The sequence below is a fragment of the Chiloscyllium plagiosum genome, unplaced genomic scaffold, assembly GCF_037043375.1.
Source record: "Chiloscyllium plagiosum isolate Xiang-an unplaced genomic scaffold, Cpla_swu_hap1 HiC_scaffold_9, whole genome shotgun sequence".
Classification (NCBI taxonomy): domain Eukaryota; kingdom Metazoa; phylum Chordata; class Chondrichthyes; order Orectolobiformes; family Hemiscylliidae; genus Chiloscyllium; species Chiloscyllium plagiosum.
Window position 1 is genome coordinate 7,151,768 of NW_028270147.1, and position 13,904 is coordinate 7,165,671.

The 13,904-nt window shown below is 44.6% G+C and overlaps 1 protein-coding gene across 2 annotated transcripts in view; it reads right to left on the reverse strand.

Annotated features, from left to right (window-relative positions):
* Positions 1 to 12,157, reverse strand: part of LOC122554117 (cAMP-dependent protein kinase catalytic subunit beta) — a 197,368-nt gene extending 185,211 nt beyond the window's left edge. The window contains exons 1-2 of one of the 2 annotated variants that reach the window (XM_087990385.1): positions 11,641 to 12,156; positions 6,258 to 6,334 (exon numbers count right to left, since the gene is read on the reverse strand). Coding sequence is in view for 1 of the 2 variants with exons in the window: in XM_043698626.2 (XP_043554561.1) it covers positions 11,641 to 11,686 (46 nt within the window). In the remaining variant the exon portion in view is untranslated. Of the gene's footprint in view, positions 1 to 6,257; positions 6,335 to 11,640 lie in introns of both variants that reach the window. The other variant, XM_043698626.2, reaches the window with a different exon arrangement.
* Positions 12,158 to 13,904: the final 1,747 nt, after the last annotated feature.

Sequence of the window (13,904 nt, forward strand, 5' to 3'; positions counted from 1 at the left end):
GGGTGGTGGTGGTGAACTGCCTCTAGTGTTGTAGTCTATGTGCTGTAGATAGACTCACACTGCTATTGGAAAAAGACTTCCAGGATTATGACTGAGAGACAGTGAAAGAACAGTGATATATTTCCAAGTCAGGATAGTGAGTGGATTGGAGGGGGATTTGCAGGTGCTGGCGTGCCCATGTCTCTGCTGCCCTTGTCCTTCAGGATAGAAGTGGTTATGGCTTTGGAAAGTGCTGTTCAAAGACATTTGGCTAATTTCTGCAGTGTCTCTTGTAAATAGTACACACTGCTGCTAATAAGAGTCAGTGGTGGGGGAATGAATGTTTTTTTTGTGGATATAGTGCCAGTCAAGAGGGCTTCTTTGTCCTGGATGGTGTCAAACTTCTTAGGTGTTGGTGGAGCTGCACTCATTCAGGTAGTAAGCAGCATTCAATCACACTCCCAATTTGTACATGGCGAGTTTCTGGCCAATTGAACTTTTAGAATGTTGATAGTGGGGGGATTCAGTGACGGTAATGTTATTGAATATCAAAGGGCAGTGGCTAAATTGTGTATTATTGGAAATGGTCATTGCCTAGTATTTGTGTGGCTCCAATGTTATTTGCCATTTTTCAGTGAAGGCCTGCCCAGTCTGATCAGTCTGTCTTCATAGGACAGTCCAGCCATGACATGAACAAGTCTGGTGAACCATTGTTGCAATGAGTCTCTTCGTCCCGCACCCCAAGTTGCCCCACAAGATAAGGTGATTAAAACAGCATACAGTACTCTAGGTACTGTAAAACTAAGCTCAGATACAACTGAAGAAAAGCTTTAATGCTCCTGGACAGCATGGAGGAGTTGAGCTGAAGGGTCTGTTTCAATGGTGCATGACTTCATGACTTTAATACTTCTGTACTCAAATCCTGTGATTTCCATTAGCGTCCCAAAATGTTCGTTGCTGCTGCCTGTTAGCATTCAATGACTTATCTATTTTCAAATCTATACTTTCCAACCTACCACCTTTTCCGAATTACTGTTATTCCTATCAAAGTAAATAGCCTTACATTTTTCCACTTTATATTCCAGCTGCCATGTCCACAATCACCAAGCCTGTCCAAGTCTTCTTGACATTGTTTTGGTGTCAAAGAACAGGAACAGGTTCCAAGCCTGCGCCAATCCATATGCTCCATCAAAATTCAGCACCTATTTTCTAAGGATCTATATCAGTTTGCTCCCTGTCCATTCATGTGTCTGGCTACATAATCTTAAATGACGCTATCGTTCCCACCCCCACTGGCACTGCATTCCAGACACCCACCACCCTCTGTGTGAAGAACTTTCCACTTTAAACTTTTTCCCTCTCAGTGAACTCATGACCCCAGAGTAATTGGTCCTCCCGTCTGAAAAAAAGCTTCTTGCTATCCATCCTGTCTACACCCATCATGATTTTGTAGACCTCAATTAGGTACCCCCTCAACCCCCTCCTTTCCAATGACAACAATCCTAATCTACTCAACCTCTCCTCATAGCTAGCACCCTCCAGACCAAGCAACATCCTGTTTAACGTGCTCTGCACCCTCTCCAATGCATCCATATCTTTTTGGTAATGTGATGATCAGAACTGTACATAGTATTCCAAATGTGGTTGAACCAAAGTCTTATACAACTATGACATGACCTGCGAACTCTTGTACTCAATACCCCATCTGATGAAGGAAAGCATGACGTATGCCTTCTTGACTACTCTACTGACCTGTCTTGCCACCTTCAGGGAACAAGGAACCTGAACATCTAAATCGGTCTGTACATTAATTTTCCCCAGGACTTTTCCACCATATAGTCCACTCTTGAATTGCATCTTCCAAAATGCATCACCTTGCATTTGTCCAGATTGAACTACATTTGCCATTTCTCTACCCAGCTGTCCAATCTATCTATATTCTGCTGTATTCTGACCGTCCACTTCACTATCTGCTACTCCACCAATCTTAGTGACACCTACACACTTGCTAATGAGGCAACCTTCACCTTCCTCCAAATCATTTATGTATATCACAAACAGGTGGTCCCAGCACATATCCTGGTGGGACACCACTGGTCACAGGTCTCCATTGAGAGGTTCCCTTGCACTCCTACTGTCTCCTGCTGCCCAGCCAGTTCTCTATCCATCTAGCTAGAATACCCTGCACCCCGTGTGACTTCACCTTCTTCATCAGCCTACCATGAGGAACCTTATCAAATGCTGAAACTTTATTGCTGGAACAGCACAGCAGGTCAGGCAGCATCTAGGGAACAGAAGATTCGACGTTTCGGGCACATGCCCTTCTTCAGGAATGAGCAGAGAGTGTTCAGCAGGAGAAGATAAAAGGTAGGGAGGAAGGACTTGGAGGAGGGGCGTTGGAAATGTGATAGGTGGAAAGAGGTCAAGGTGAAGGTGATAGGTCGGAGTAGGGTGGAGGCGGAGAGGTCAAGAAGAAGACTGCAGGTCAGGAAGGCGGTGCCGGGCTGGAGGGATTCGGTTGAGACAAGGTGGGGGGAGGGGGGATGAAGAAACTGGTGAAGTCCAAGTTCATCCCCTGTGGTTGGAGGGTTCCCAGTCGGAAGATAAGACGCTCCTCCTCCGACCGTCGCGTTATTGTGGTTTGGCGGTGGATGAGTCCAATGACCTGCATATCCTCGGTGGAGTGGGAGGGGGAGTTGAAATGCTGTGCTACAGGGTGATTGGGTTGGTTCGTCCGGGTGGCCCAGAGGTGCTCTCTGAATCGCTCCGCAAGTAGGCGGCCTGTCTCGTCAATATAGAGGAGGCCACACCGGCTGCAGCGGATGCAGTAGATAATGTGGGTGGAGGTGCAGGTGAATCTGTGGCGGATATGGAAGTTTCCTTTGGGGCCTTGGAGAGAAATGAGGGGAGAGGTGTGGGCACAAGTGTTGCACCTCCTGCGGTTGCAAGGGAAGGTGCCGGGAGTGGAAGTTGGGTTGGTGGGGGGTATGGATCTGACAAGGGAGTCGCGGAGGGAGTGGTCTCTACGGAAAGCTGATAGAGGAGGGGAGGGAAATATATCCTTGGTGGTGGGGTCCATTTGGAGGTGGCGGAAGTGACGGCGGATGATGCGCTGTACATGGAGATTGGTGGGGTGGTAGGTGAGGACCAGTGGGGTTCTGTCCTGGTGGCGGTTGGAGGGGCGGGGCTCAAGGGCGGAGGAGCGGGAAGTGGAGGAGATGCGGTGGAGGGCATCGTCGATCACGTCGGGGGGGAAATTGCGGTCCTTGAAGAAGGAGGCCGTCTGTGTTGTGCGTATTTTGAACTGGTCCTCCTGGGAGCAGATGCGGCGGAGACGAAGGAATTGGGAGAATGGGATGGCGTTTTTACAGGGGGCGGGGTGGGAGGAGGTGTAGTCCAGGTAGCTGTGGGAGTCGGTCGGTTTGTAGTAGATGTCCGTGTTGATTCGGTCGTCTGAGATAGAAACAGAAAGGTCTAGGAAGGGGAGGGAGGAGTCCGAGACTGTCCAGGTGAATTTGAGGTCGGGGTGGAAGGTGTTAGTGTAGTGGATGAACTGTTCAACCTCCTCGTGGGAGCACGAGGTAGCGCCGATACAGTCATCAATGTAGCGGAGGAAAAGATGGGGGGTGGGGCCAGTGTAGTTGCGGAAGATGGATTGTTCCACATACCCTACGAAGAGGCAGGCATAGCTGGGGCCCATGCGGGTGCCCATGGCTACTCCTTTTGTTTGGAGAAAGTGGGAGGATTGGAAAGAAAAGTTGTTCAGGGTGAGGACCAGTTCAGTCAGTCGAAGGAGGGTGTCGGTGGAAGGGTACTGGGTGGTACGGCGGGAAAGGAAGAAGCGGAGTGCTTTGAGTCCTTCGTGATGGGGGATGGAGCTGCACAGGGACTGGATGTCCATGGTGAAGATGAGGCGTTGGGGACCGGGGAAGCGGAAATCCTGGAGGAGGTGGAGGGCGTGGGTGGTGTCACGGACGTAGGTGGGGAGTTCTTGGACTAATGGGGACAGGACCGTGTCGAGGTAGGAGGAGATGAGTTCGGTGGGGCAGGAGCAGGCGGAGACAATGGGTCGGCCGGGGTAGTCAGGTTTGTGGATTTTGGGCAGGAGGTAGAAACGGGCGGTTGCCTTACTAAAGTCCATGTATATGACATCTACCTCCCTTCCCACATCAATCAACTTTGTCACCTCTTCAAAGAATTCTCTTAGGTTTGTAAGACATGACCTTCCCTGCACAAAACCATGCTGCCTCTCACTGATAAGCCCATTTTCTTTCAAATGTGTACATATCCTATCATCAATATCTTCTCCAGTAGCTTCCCTACCACTGACATCAGCCTCAGAGGTCTGTAATTACCTGGATTATCTCTGCTACCCTTCTTATACAAGGGGACAACATTAGCAATTCTCCAGTCCTCTGGGATCTCACCCCTATTCAAGGATGCTGCAAAGATATCAGTTAAAGCCCCAGATATTTCCTCTCTCGCTTCCCTCAGTAACCTGGGATAGATCCCATCTGGACCAAGGGACTTGTCCACCTTAATGTCTTTAAAAATACAGAAAAATTCCTCCCTCCTTTTGCCGACTTGACCTGGAATAATCGAAGATCTATCACTATCTTCAACATCTGCCACGTCCGTCTCCTCAGTGAATATCAAAACTAAGTACTCATTAAGAATCTCACCCGTTTTCTCTGACTCCACACATACCTTTCCTCCTTTGTCCTTGAGTGGGCTAACACTTTCCCTAATTACCTTCTTGATCCTTATATATGAATAAAAAGCTTTGGGGGTTTTCTTAACTCTGCTCGCTAAGGACGACCCTTTACAGCCCTCTTAATTCCTCACTTCAGATTGGTCCTACATTCCTGATAATGTTCCAAAGCTTCATCAGTCTTCAGTCACCCAGACCTTCCCTACGCATCATTTTTTCTCTCAGCTAGTCTTATAATTTCACCTGTCATCCATGGTTCCCTAATCTTGCCATTTCTATCCCTCACTTTCACATTAAATCTCTCCTGAACTCTAAACAACCTCTTTTTAAAAGCCTCCCACATATCAAGTGTAGATTTCCCTTCTGACAGCTGTCCTCACAACACATATTCCTGCTCAGCTTTGTTCATCTACAAATTTGGAGACATTACATTTGACAGATTGAAAGTAGCTGGGGCCCCAAATGTGATGGTTGCAGAACCACAATAGTCAGTCTGCCAATTTGAGAATGACCCACTTGCCCCATTCTATTTTTTGTCTGTTAACCAATCCTTAATTTATGCTAGCATATTCCCCAACTACTGATCTCTAATGAACCTTCTATAAACTGCTTCTAAATGTGCACCTGCTTAAGGAGAGCAGAACTGTATACATTGGGTGTAGTTGCTCTGAAGCTTGTTGCAAGGCTTCTACACTTTTATATCCCAACTCCCTTGCAATAAAGATTAGTAGAGGCAATAAAAATCAGTTAATTGCTTTACCACTATTCAGGCAGACAGGAATGACAGCAAGACATCATAAAACCGCCTGCATTTCTTTGAAGAATGCTGTGAAATCCTTAGCCTCCACCCAAATGAAGAGATGGTATAGTCTCATCAGCCTATAGCTAGTAACATATTATAAACAATGAGCAAACGCAGGCAAATGGGACTAGTTCAGTTTAGGAATCCTGGTCAGCATGCATGAGTTGAGCTCCAGGGTCTGTTTCCATGACTCCCTATGACAATGGTGAATTACTTAAGATCTTTCAATGATTAAGACTTGCTGTTTGGTACAGATTACACATGCAAACCTTAGATTTTTAACATTGCTTCATGCATTTATGCTTTCTTAATTGCTGTTGTAAACCTTAAGAGTGGTTTTTAACAGAGTATACACTGACCTTTCATCTGAGCACCTTGCTGCGTCAGACTGATGAGACAAAAATCTTGTCTTCTATCTCTCCAACATCAACTTAAGGAAAACTCATGAGCCTTCTTGGACCTTCTCAACATTACACCTAATCGGGCAACTTCCTACTGTTGCCTCCTTACAGACACACAAAACATTTCCAGCAGGCAAAAAAACCAAGACAGAAGACCTTGTTGAAAGATGTGCATAAAACTATAAACCCTTCCAATTAACTTTCTTGCTTTTAAACCAGTTCCAAGCACCTTGAGTTCCCCTATGTAATTATGTAGAACAGGAAATACAAGGCAACCTCGATTATCCGAATGACACGGGCAGGCAGTATTTTGTTCAAATAATCAACTATTTGGATAATCAAATGTTCGTATAGTACAGCTTACCCAAGCATCGGGACCTTGAGATCTTGTTCAGATAATCCAAAATTCAGATAATCGACGTTTAGATAATCAAGGTTGCCCTGTAAGAGATTAAGCTGCAAAATGTAGCAAGGCAAGGTGATAGGCACACATCCATAAATTGGCCCTCAAACTGGGGTTTTCTGAGTTGGCAGAACAGGGCAAACATATATTGCTTTAATAGGTGACTAGCAACATTGCAGGTTTGGAAACTTAATGACATAAGTGTGTGAAAGCCTAACTACCATATCCTGTTTAATCTTCTGAAGCAACCGAACTATCAAAAACTCATTGCAATAAAAAAGACAAAGCTAAAAGTCTTGAGGCACAGTGCTAGTGTCCCTATCTCTGATTCAGTAGGTGAGTTCAATTCTCACCAGCCCCAGAAATGTGACATAACATGTGGAACAGGTTGATCAAAATAAAAAATAAGGCAAGCCAAACTACAATCATACACAAAACTGCACCTATCAAAGTGCGATAGACTACATTTCAGGCATCGTTACAATCCAGCAACTGTAATGAGTTATAAACTAGAGGTAGAGCTGTGCCACCATTTGTAAGAACATCTGCTGTCAATAAGCCATGTAGAGCTAGGATGCAACATATATAGTTTTTAAAGTACAGTGGTAATGTTCCTACCTCTGAAGGACCTGCAGGTTCATGTTATACTTGCTCTGGAGGTATGTGATGACATCTCTGACCAGGATGACTAGAAAATATCTACAATTGCAGTCAAATAGACCAAGGTAACATATGACCAAGTCCCCAAATTTGGTGTCAGTTTCTGTGGCGCAACTGGTCAGACCATTCAGCCCTTATCGAAAAGTTGGTGGTCAAGGTCCCATCTACTCCAGAGGTGTGTAACAACATCTCTGAACAGGATGATTAGAAAATATCTGGATAGAACACAGTACCAGTTGATCATAGCCACAACTGCCTCCTTTTTAGGAATGCTTCAATTAATTTGCCCACCTTCATACGTGCAATTTTATTTGTAGCCCCTTGTTAACATTCTAATTCTCTGCCTTTTTCCAATTCTGGGTCAAAAAGTCTTTGAGGTTCAGAATTTTTCTCACTGTCAACTGTATGTGAAAGTTTAGCTATTGCTATTCATATCTTCTCTACAATGTATAAAAACAAAGAGCTGATGATGTTGGAAATCCAAAACGAAAACAATGGTAACATTTTGAATTATAATTAGAATTCAAATCCCTGCAGCGTGGAAACCGGCCTTTCAGCCCAACAAGTCTGCACAATCCCTCCAAAGAATAACCCACGCAGACCTTTCCTTATCCGATATTTGCCCCTGATTAATGCACCTAGCCTACACATCCCTATGGACAATTTAGCATGGTCAACTGACCTAAGCTGCACATCTTTGGGCTGTGGGAGGAAACCAGAGTACCTGGAGGAAACCCACGCAGACACAGGGAGGAAACTCCACACAGACAGTTGTCAGAGGCTGGAATCAAACCTGGGCCCTTAGCGCTGTGAGGCAGCAGTGCTAACCACTCAGCCATCGTGCTGCCCAATATAACTCTTCTTTAGAATCAATAAGTCATTTTAATTTGGAAATGCTAACTCTGCTTTCTCTCCACAGATGCTGACAGACCTGCTGAATTCCGCCAGTGCTTTTCGTATTTTTTTTCTTCTTGACTCATCCTTTGTTTCTTTTCTTAATCCATTATCACCTCATTTTGTCATGTATCATCAAATATTTGCAATATAAAATCCCCTTATACACCTTTTTGGACCTCTCCTATTTTTCCTGCCTGGTGTTCAAAACCTCTGAAAAATCTCCTTCCCATATTATCAAAAGGCTGTGAATTGAAATTTTAACTCTGCCACTCTTCCCAGATGCTGTCTGACTTGCTGAGTAATTACTAAATTTTCTGTTTTTATTTCAAATTACCAGCATCCATAATATTTTGTTTTTAAACCATTTAACAATTTTGATCAAGCTTGAGGTCTTTTTTGATAGATGTACCAGTCACTCAATTTGCAAAACTGTTGTTTCTCTTTAATGTCACTTTTCTGAAGCCTTATATAATTCCAACGAACAGCATCTTCAGAAAAGCCTTGATCACACATGCAACCGAGTTGAGATACAATACAAGGATTTTAATCGGACTATAAATGTAAGGTAATACATGTTGGAAGAGCCAACAGCAAACTCTTTAATACTGAAAGGTTTTTATTTTGAGATTGGACAGGATGAAAAGGATTGGCAAGTGATTAATCATATCTTGAAAGCATCTGGTCAGAGGGAAGTAGTATTTAAGCTAAACAGTGTCCTGACAAATTCTTCTGGACAGCATATACATAGCGGATAGGCCTAAAATGAGACCAATTCCAGAGAATGCTTTGCAGATTTGGGTCCTACTTCAAAAAGGGACACCAATTTATTCAGAAGCATGCAGCAGGGCTGATTCCAGGCTACAGACAAGCTGTCACAAAGGAAGATTCAAGCAAATACACTTTTTTTTGCGCTGTAGAAAATAAAATTGAGGGAAACCATGACATGAAAGCTATAAATAGAGTTTTATTTGAAGTAAAACAAGTCCCATGAGCCAAAGTCTACAAGACAAGCTCCAACTTCAAAAGTCTCTCAGCAAGGTCAAAATTTCAAAAAAAACAAATTATCTCAACAGTGGACACAGGGATCAAACTCCAAGATAAGGTAACTAATGTCCAATCAGTCAACAACCTAAAGGATGCTGATAACTACTATATTTTTAATGCTGTTCAAGATCATGAGGTAAAAATGGTTCATCATCTGAGTGGAGCAGACCTGGTGGGTTGATTAGCCTAATTCCAGTCTTCAATCACAATGAATTTTACAGTCAGAAATATACAGCGTGGAAAGAGACCCTTCAGTCCAACTTGACCGTGCCAATCAAATATCCTCGATAAATCTATTCCCATTAATCAGCATTTAGCCCATATCCCTCTAAACTATTCCTATTCATATGGCCATGCCTTTTAAATGTTGCACCAGCCTCCAGCACCTCCTCTGGCAGCTCATTCCACACATACACCTTCTTTGGCATGAAAAAGTCGCCCTTTAGGTCCCCCCTCAAATCTCTTCCAATTAAACTTACGCCCTCTGGTCTTGGACTCCCCCATCCGAGGGAAAAGACCTTATCTGTTTACCCTAACCATTGTCTCTTTTCATGATTTTATAAAGTTCTATAAGGTCACTCCTCAGCTTCCGACTCTCCAGAGAAAAAAAAGTCCTAATCTATTCAGCGTCTCCCTATAGCTCATACCCTCCAACCCTGGCAACGTTTCTGTAAATATTTTTTCTGAATCCTTTTTGGCACTTCTCCCCATTGGCTACTGTAACTTCAGTATAAACTGATTCGATGTCTAAAATGGGTTTCTGCCAAGGTTACAGCAACCAATTGGTAAAACCTAAGAGGAAATTCCCACTATATATTCCTGCAGCTACAAATAACCAAGAAGCCCAGAAGGCGCAGCCACTATGCTATTATGATGCTATTCAGGAATACTACAGCTATTACTCATTCAATCATGCTCAGACCTATATATCTTTAAATCCTTGCATGTATTTACCAAATTTTGATTGGACGCAGAAATACAAATCGCTCCATGCAGAATAAAGAATAACTTAAAAAACCATAGATCACACCAAACCAAACCCCCTCCCCATTTTGTAACAGCTGAAATTCTATGAGAGCTTACTATCTGGGAATTACCATCTGCAATGTATTGTCTCAGTATAGTGGCAAATTGTCTTCATTTTGTTCTCATTGCATTGTTTGCCCATCAACAAAAATGGTGATGACAACCAACGGCTAGGATGCTCCATGCACTGTATGCATGATAATATCCTCACAAGCAGATCAATATCTCAGCCAGAATTACTGCTATTTTCAGTAAACAATCATAAATCAGCCAGTAAACAGCGCAAAACAAAAAGCTTGTTAAAAAAAAACTACAATGCGAGTTCTCTTTCAAAATACTGTTAATATGTCAATGAAATGTCAAACAGGTTGAAATTTTGAATACTTTTAGTAACAGAAGCATAAAAATTACAACCATGACTACTTTTCTGACCTCAAATATCACAATTTGTAATTTTGCAAATTTGTCATGAAATAGTTAATTAACAAGATTATACAAGAATAAAGCTGATAAACAAAATTAATTACTCCTCAAATCCTAACAATAAAACAAGTTATCATGAAAAATTTCAAAGATTACAACTAATCACCAAATTAAAGCCACAGACTGATGTCACAAAACCATACTCTGAAATTAGGTTGCCACTTTTAACAGCTACTCTCTTGCCTCTGGAATTAAGATTACTGCACAGATAACATGTAGCAAAAGGAAACTCAATGTTGTACCACAAATATTCTAAAAATGGCACTTCAGCAATTGTAACCTATTGCTCAAGATAAATTGTTACAAATATATTAAACACAATATATAGTTTCATCATAACTATTCAGTGTTAATAATCCAAACTTCACAAGCAAGTAATTAACTTCCAGGCAGAACAAGAAAATAAGCTTTCAGGTAACATCATTCAGAAAACCACTCTTTGAACATGGCTATTACCACCTCAAATAGTTTTGTAGTTTGCAAGTAACTGCTGACTTCCTAGCTGTCCGCAGGTGTCAAAAATAGGCTGACAGCAGTATGCTGACTTAATCTTGCCTAAATTGACAACTTACAGTGCAAAAATATAACCATCCCTGATCTCAAAATACTAGTAATATTTGAAAATCTGTATAAGTTCTTAAAAATTACATCCACTCCGGGGGGGGGGGGGGGGGGGAGAAGAGACGGGGAGGAGTAGAGGAGGGTGATAAATTACACAACTCGTATTGAACTCATGTCACATGCTTTTAACTGAACTGTTAAAAACAAAAAAAAACTTTGTCTACAAACGGGGGGGGGGGGGGGGGAGAGAGAAGGTACATGTTTCAACGAAATACCAGGTAAAACTCTTACAAGAGAAGGCCTCAGAACAAAACAAATAACTTTCGAAAACAGCAGGTTGTTATTTTTCTCATTCTGCAGCTCTGTTCCCTCCACACACACATACATAAACACACACACACAATCACAAGCTGAACGGGGCTCGGGAGGAAGAGGGAGAGTTTGTAAGTTAATTGTTTTAATGAGGCGGTATTAAGGCAGGACAAGGGGGTCTGGGAGGGAATCATGGTCACATCGGGGACTGTTTGAAAGGAAAAGGAAAAGGGGAGAGAACACACAGACAGGTCTACAGTGAGAAGCTGCAGGGGGGCACTAGGCCCGGAACTGGATGAATGAGCCTGAGGCTCTCCCGCTCCCCCACAACATCCCCCACAGTCTCCGCAATGACACTCACCGCTCTCGATCTCGTTGCCTTTTTTGGCGGTCGCAGCGTTTCCCATCCTTCGGAAGACACTGAGGGAGAGGGAGGGGAACTCGGTGGCTAAAGCTTTGTCCTGTCGGTCTGTGTGTGTGTGTGTCTGTGTGAGGGCTTTAGGGCCTGGGCCTTGGGGGGCTGCACTCTCGTGATTTTATTCCCCCCCTCCACTCCTCCTCCCTGATGTTCTCCTGCTTCTTCAGGAAGGAGTGAATCTCCCTCTCTCCGTCCGGGAGGAGGCGCCGCTCCGGCCGACCCCGGGCTCGCTCTCTCCCTCCCTCCCTCTCACACACACAGAGGCAGGCCTCCGCCTCCCGGCTGGCTGACAGACAGACAGACTGGATTGATGTTAATTCCCTGTCGGCATCTAGCGGCTGTGATTTCCCTGGGGGCCGCCCCCAACCTCGTCGTCGTCCTTCTCCTCCGCCGCCACCACCACCACCACCGTCTTCGGTTTCTCTCTGACGGCGGCAACGGCCACTTCAACCCACCGCAACCCAACTTGATGATGCCGGAAGTGACGAACAAAGCGGCCCCGCGCGCGCGCGCGCACACACACTTGATGGCTCTCTCTGGAGACGGCGTGCCGGGCGTGGTGATGTCAGACGTTTGGGGTGGTGGGGGCGGGACAAGTCCAGCACGTCGTGACGTCTTGAGCGGGTCGGTTTCAGGAGGGGGAGAGCTTGCAAAGGGGGAGAGCTTGCAAAGGGGAGGGTACAATACGCGTTGGGCGCCGTTACGTTAAGACGTCATGACGTCACGCAGCGGGACGGCCAAATCGCGTGCTAACGTCTCGACAGCGCGGAGGTCGTCGTGCTTTTAATAGGCATCGACGTCACGACGCGGTGTGCGCAGCTTGATGTCACAGGGAAGGCGGGAAACGGGGCGGAGCGTCACGCGACTGCTGGGTGGCTGAGGCGCGCGGCGACGACCCGTGCGTGAGCGGGGAAAGAGTGCATGGGATGGTATGATTTGGAGATGTTACGCATGCGTGTGTGGGCGGGGCGTCTGGTGTGACGTCACTAATGGGGCGAGGTAACGCGTCGGCCACGTGATCATCTATCCCGCCCGGGGCGGGACCTCTGGCGGTTACCCCGCCCCAATAAAAGCATAACAAACAAACCAACAATGAAGGTCACACAGTGATTGTGGATCAACATTGTTTACGTTCAGGTCAGTTTATTCCCGAGGGCTGAAAAGTTTTTATTTGTCTTTTTTTGTCAAGGTGGTTGCTGTTGTTATAGTTCGGGCTTCTGCTGAGGAGATTGTCGCACTATTTTATCTGTAATGAGACACGGAGTGCGGGCGAATCACTGTTGTTTCCACCTTAACGGTGGAACTACTTTCACCTATTCACCGCCTCGCGCGACTGGTGTGTAGGGGCCACTTCCGGTGTGTGAGTTGCCTGTGGGCCCCACCAGGTTCTCTTAAAGCGGCTCCTCACACAGTTCTCTGATGAAGTGTCATCTAGAATTGAAACGTTAGCTTTCTTTCTCCACGGATTCGCTCCAATCTCCTTCCACAGTGAACTTACACATTAATGCCTAGACAAAAATAAACTCGGGCAGTTCAAATTAAACCATTAAAGGGCACAGAAGGTGTTGTGAATAATAATAGATTTTATTAAAAAGTATAAAACATAGAAAATAGGAGTAGGAGTAAGGCATTCAACTGTTCCAAACTTGACTACTACACATTATAGTCAAGATGAGAGTGTGTTGCTGGAAAAGCACAGCAGGTCAGGGACCATGCAAGGAGCAGGAAAATTGACGTTTCGGGCAAAAGCCCTTCATCAGGAAAGGGTTACACATTATAATTATGATTAATCATCCAACTCAACAATCTGTTCCTACTTTTATCCAATATCATTTGATGTCCTGAGGACATTCAACAACGTGGATTCTGTGTTATGGGAGAGATTAGAAGTAGGAATTACTGTTTGGCATCTCATTTCAAAAGGAGACTTAGAGGTGTTTAGAGAGAGTTGTGATTCTTTGCAATTCATTTCCCCAAACTTCATTGTGACATGGAATTGATCCTCTCTCACTAGTATCCTTACAGATAACGAAGGAAACCACTTCGACTGGGACAACACATCCATCCTAGGACATGCCAAACAGAGACACGCATGAGAATTCCTAGAAGCATAAAGTTAAAAATCACACAACACCAGGTTATAGTCCAGCAGGTCTAATTGGAAGCACTAGCTTTCAGAGCGCTGCTCCTTCATCAGGTGGTTGTAG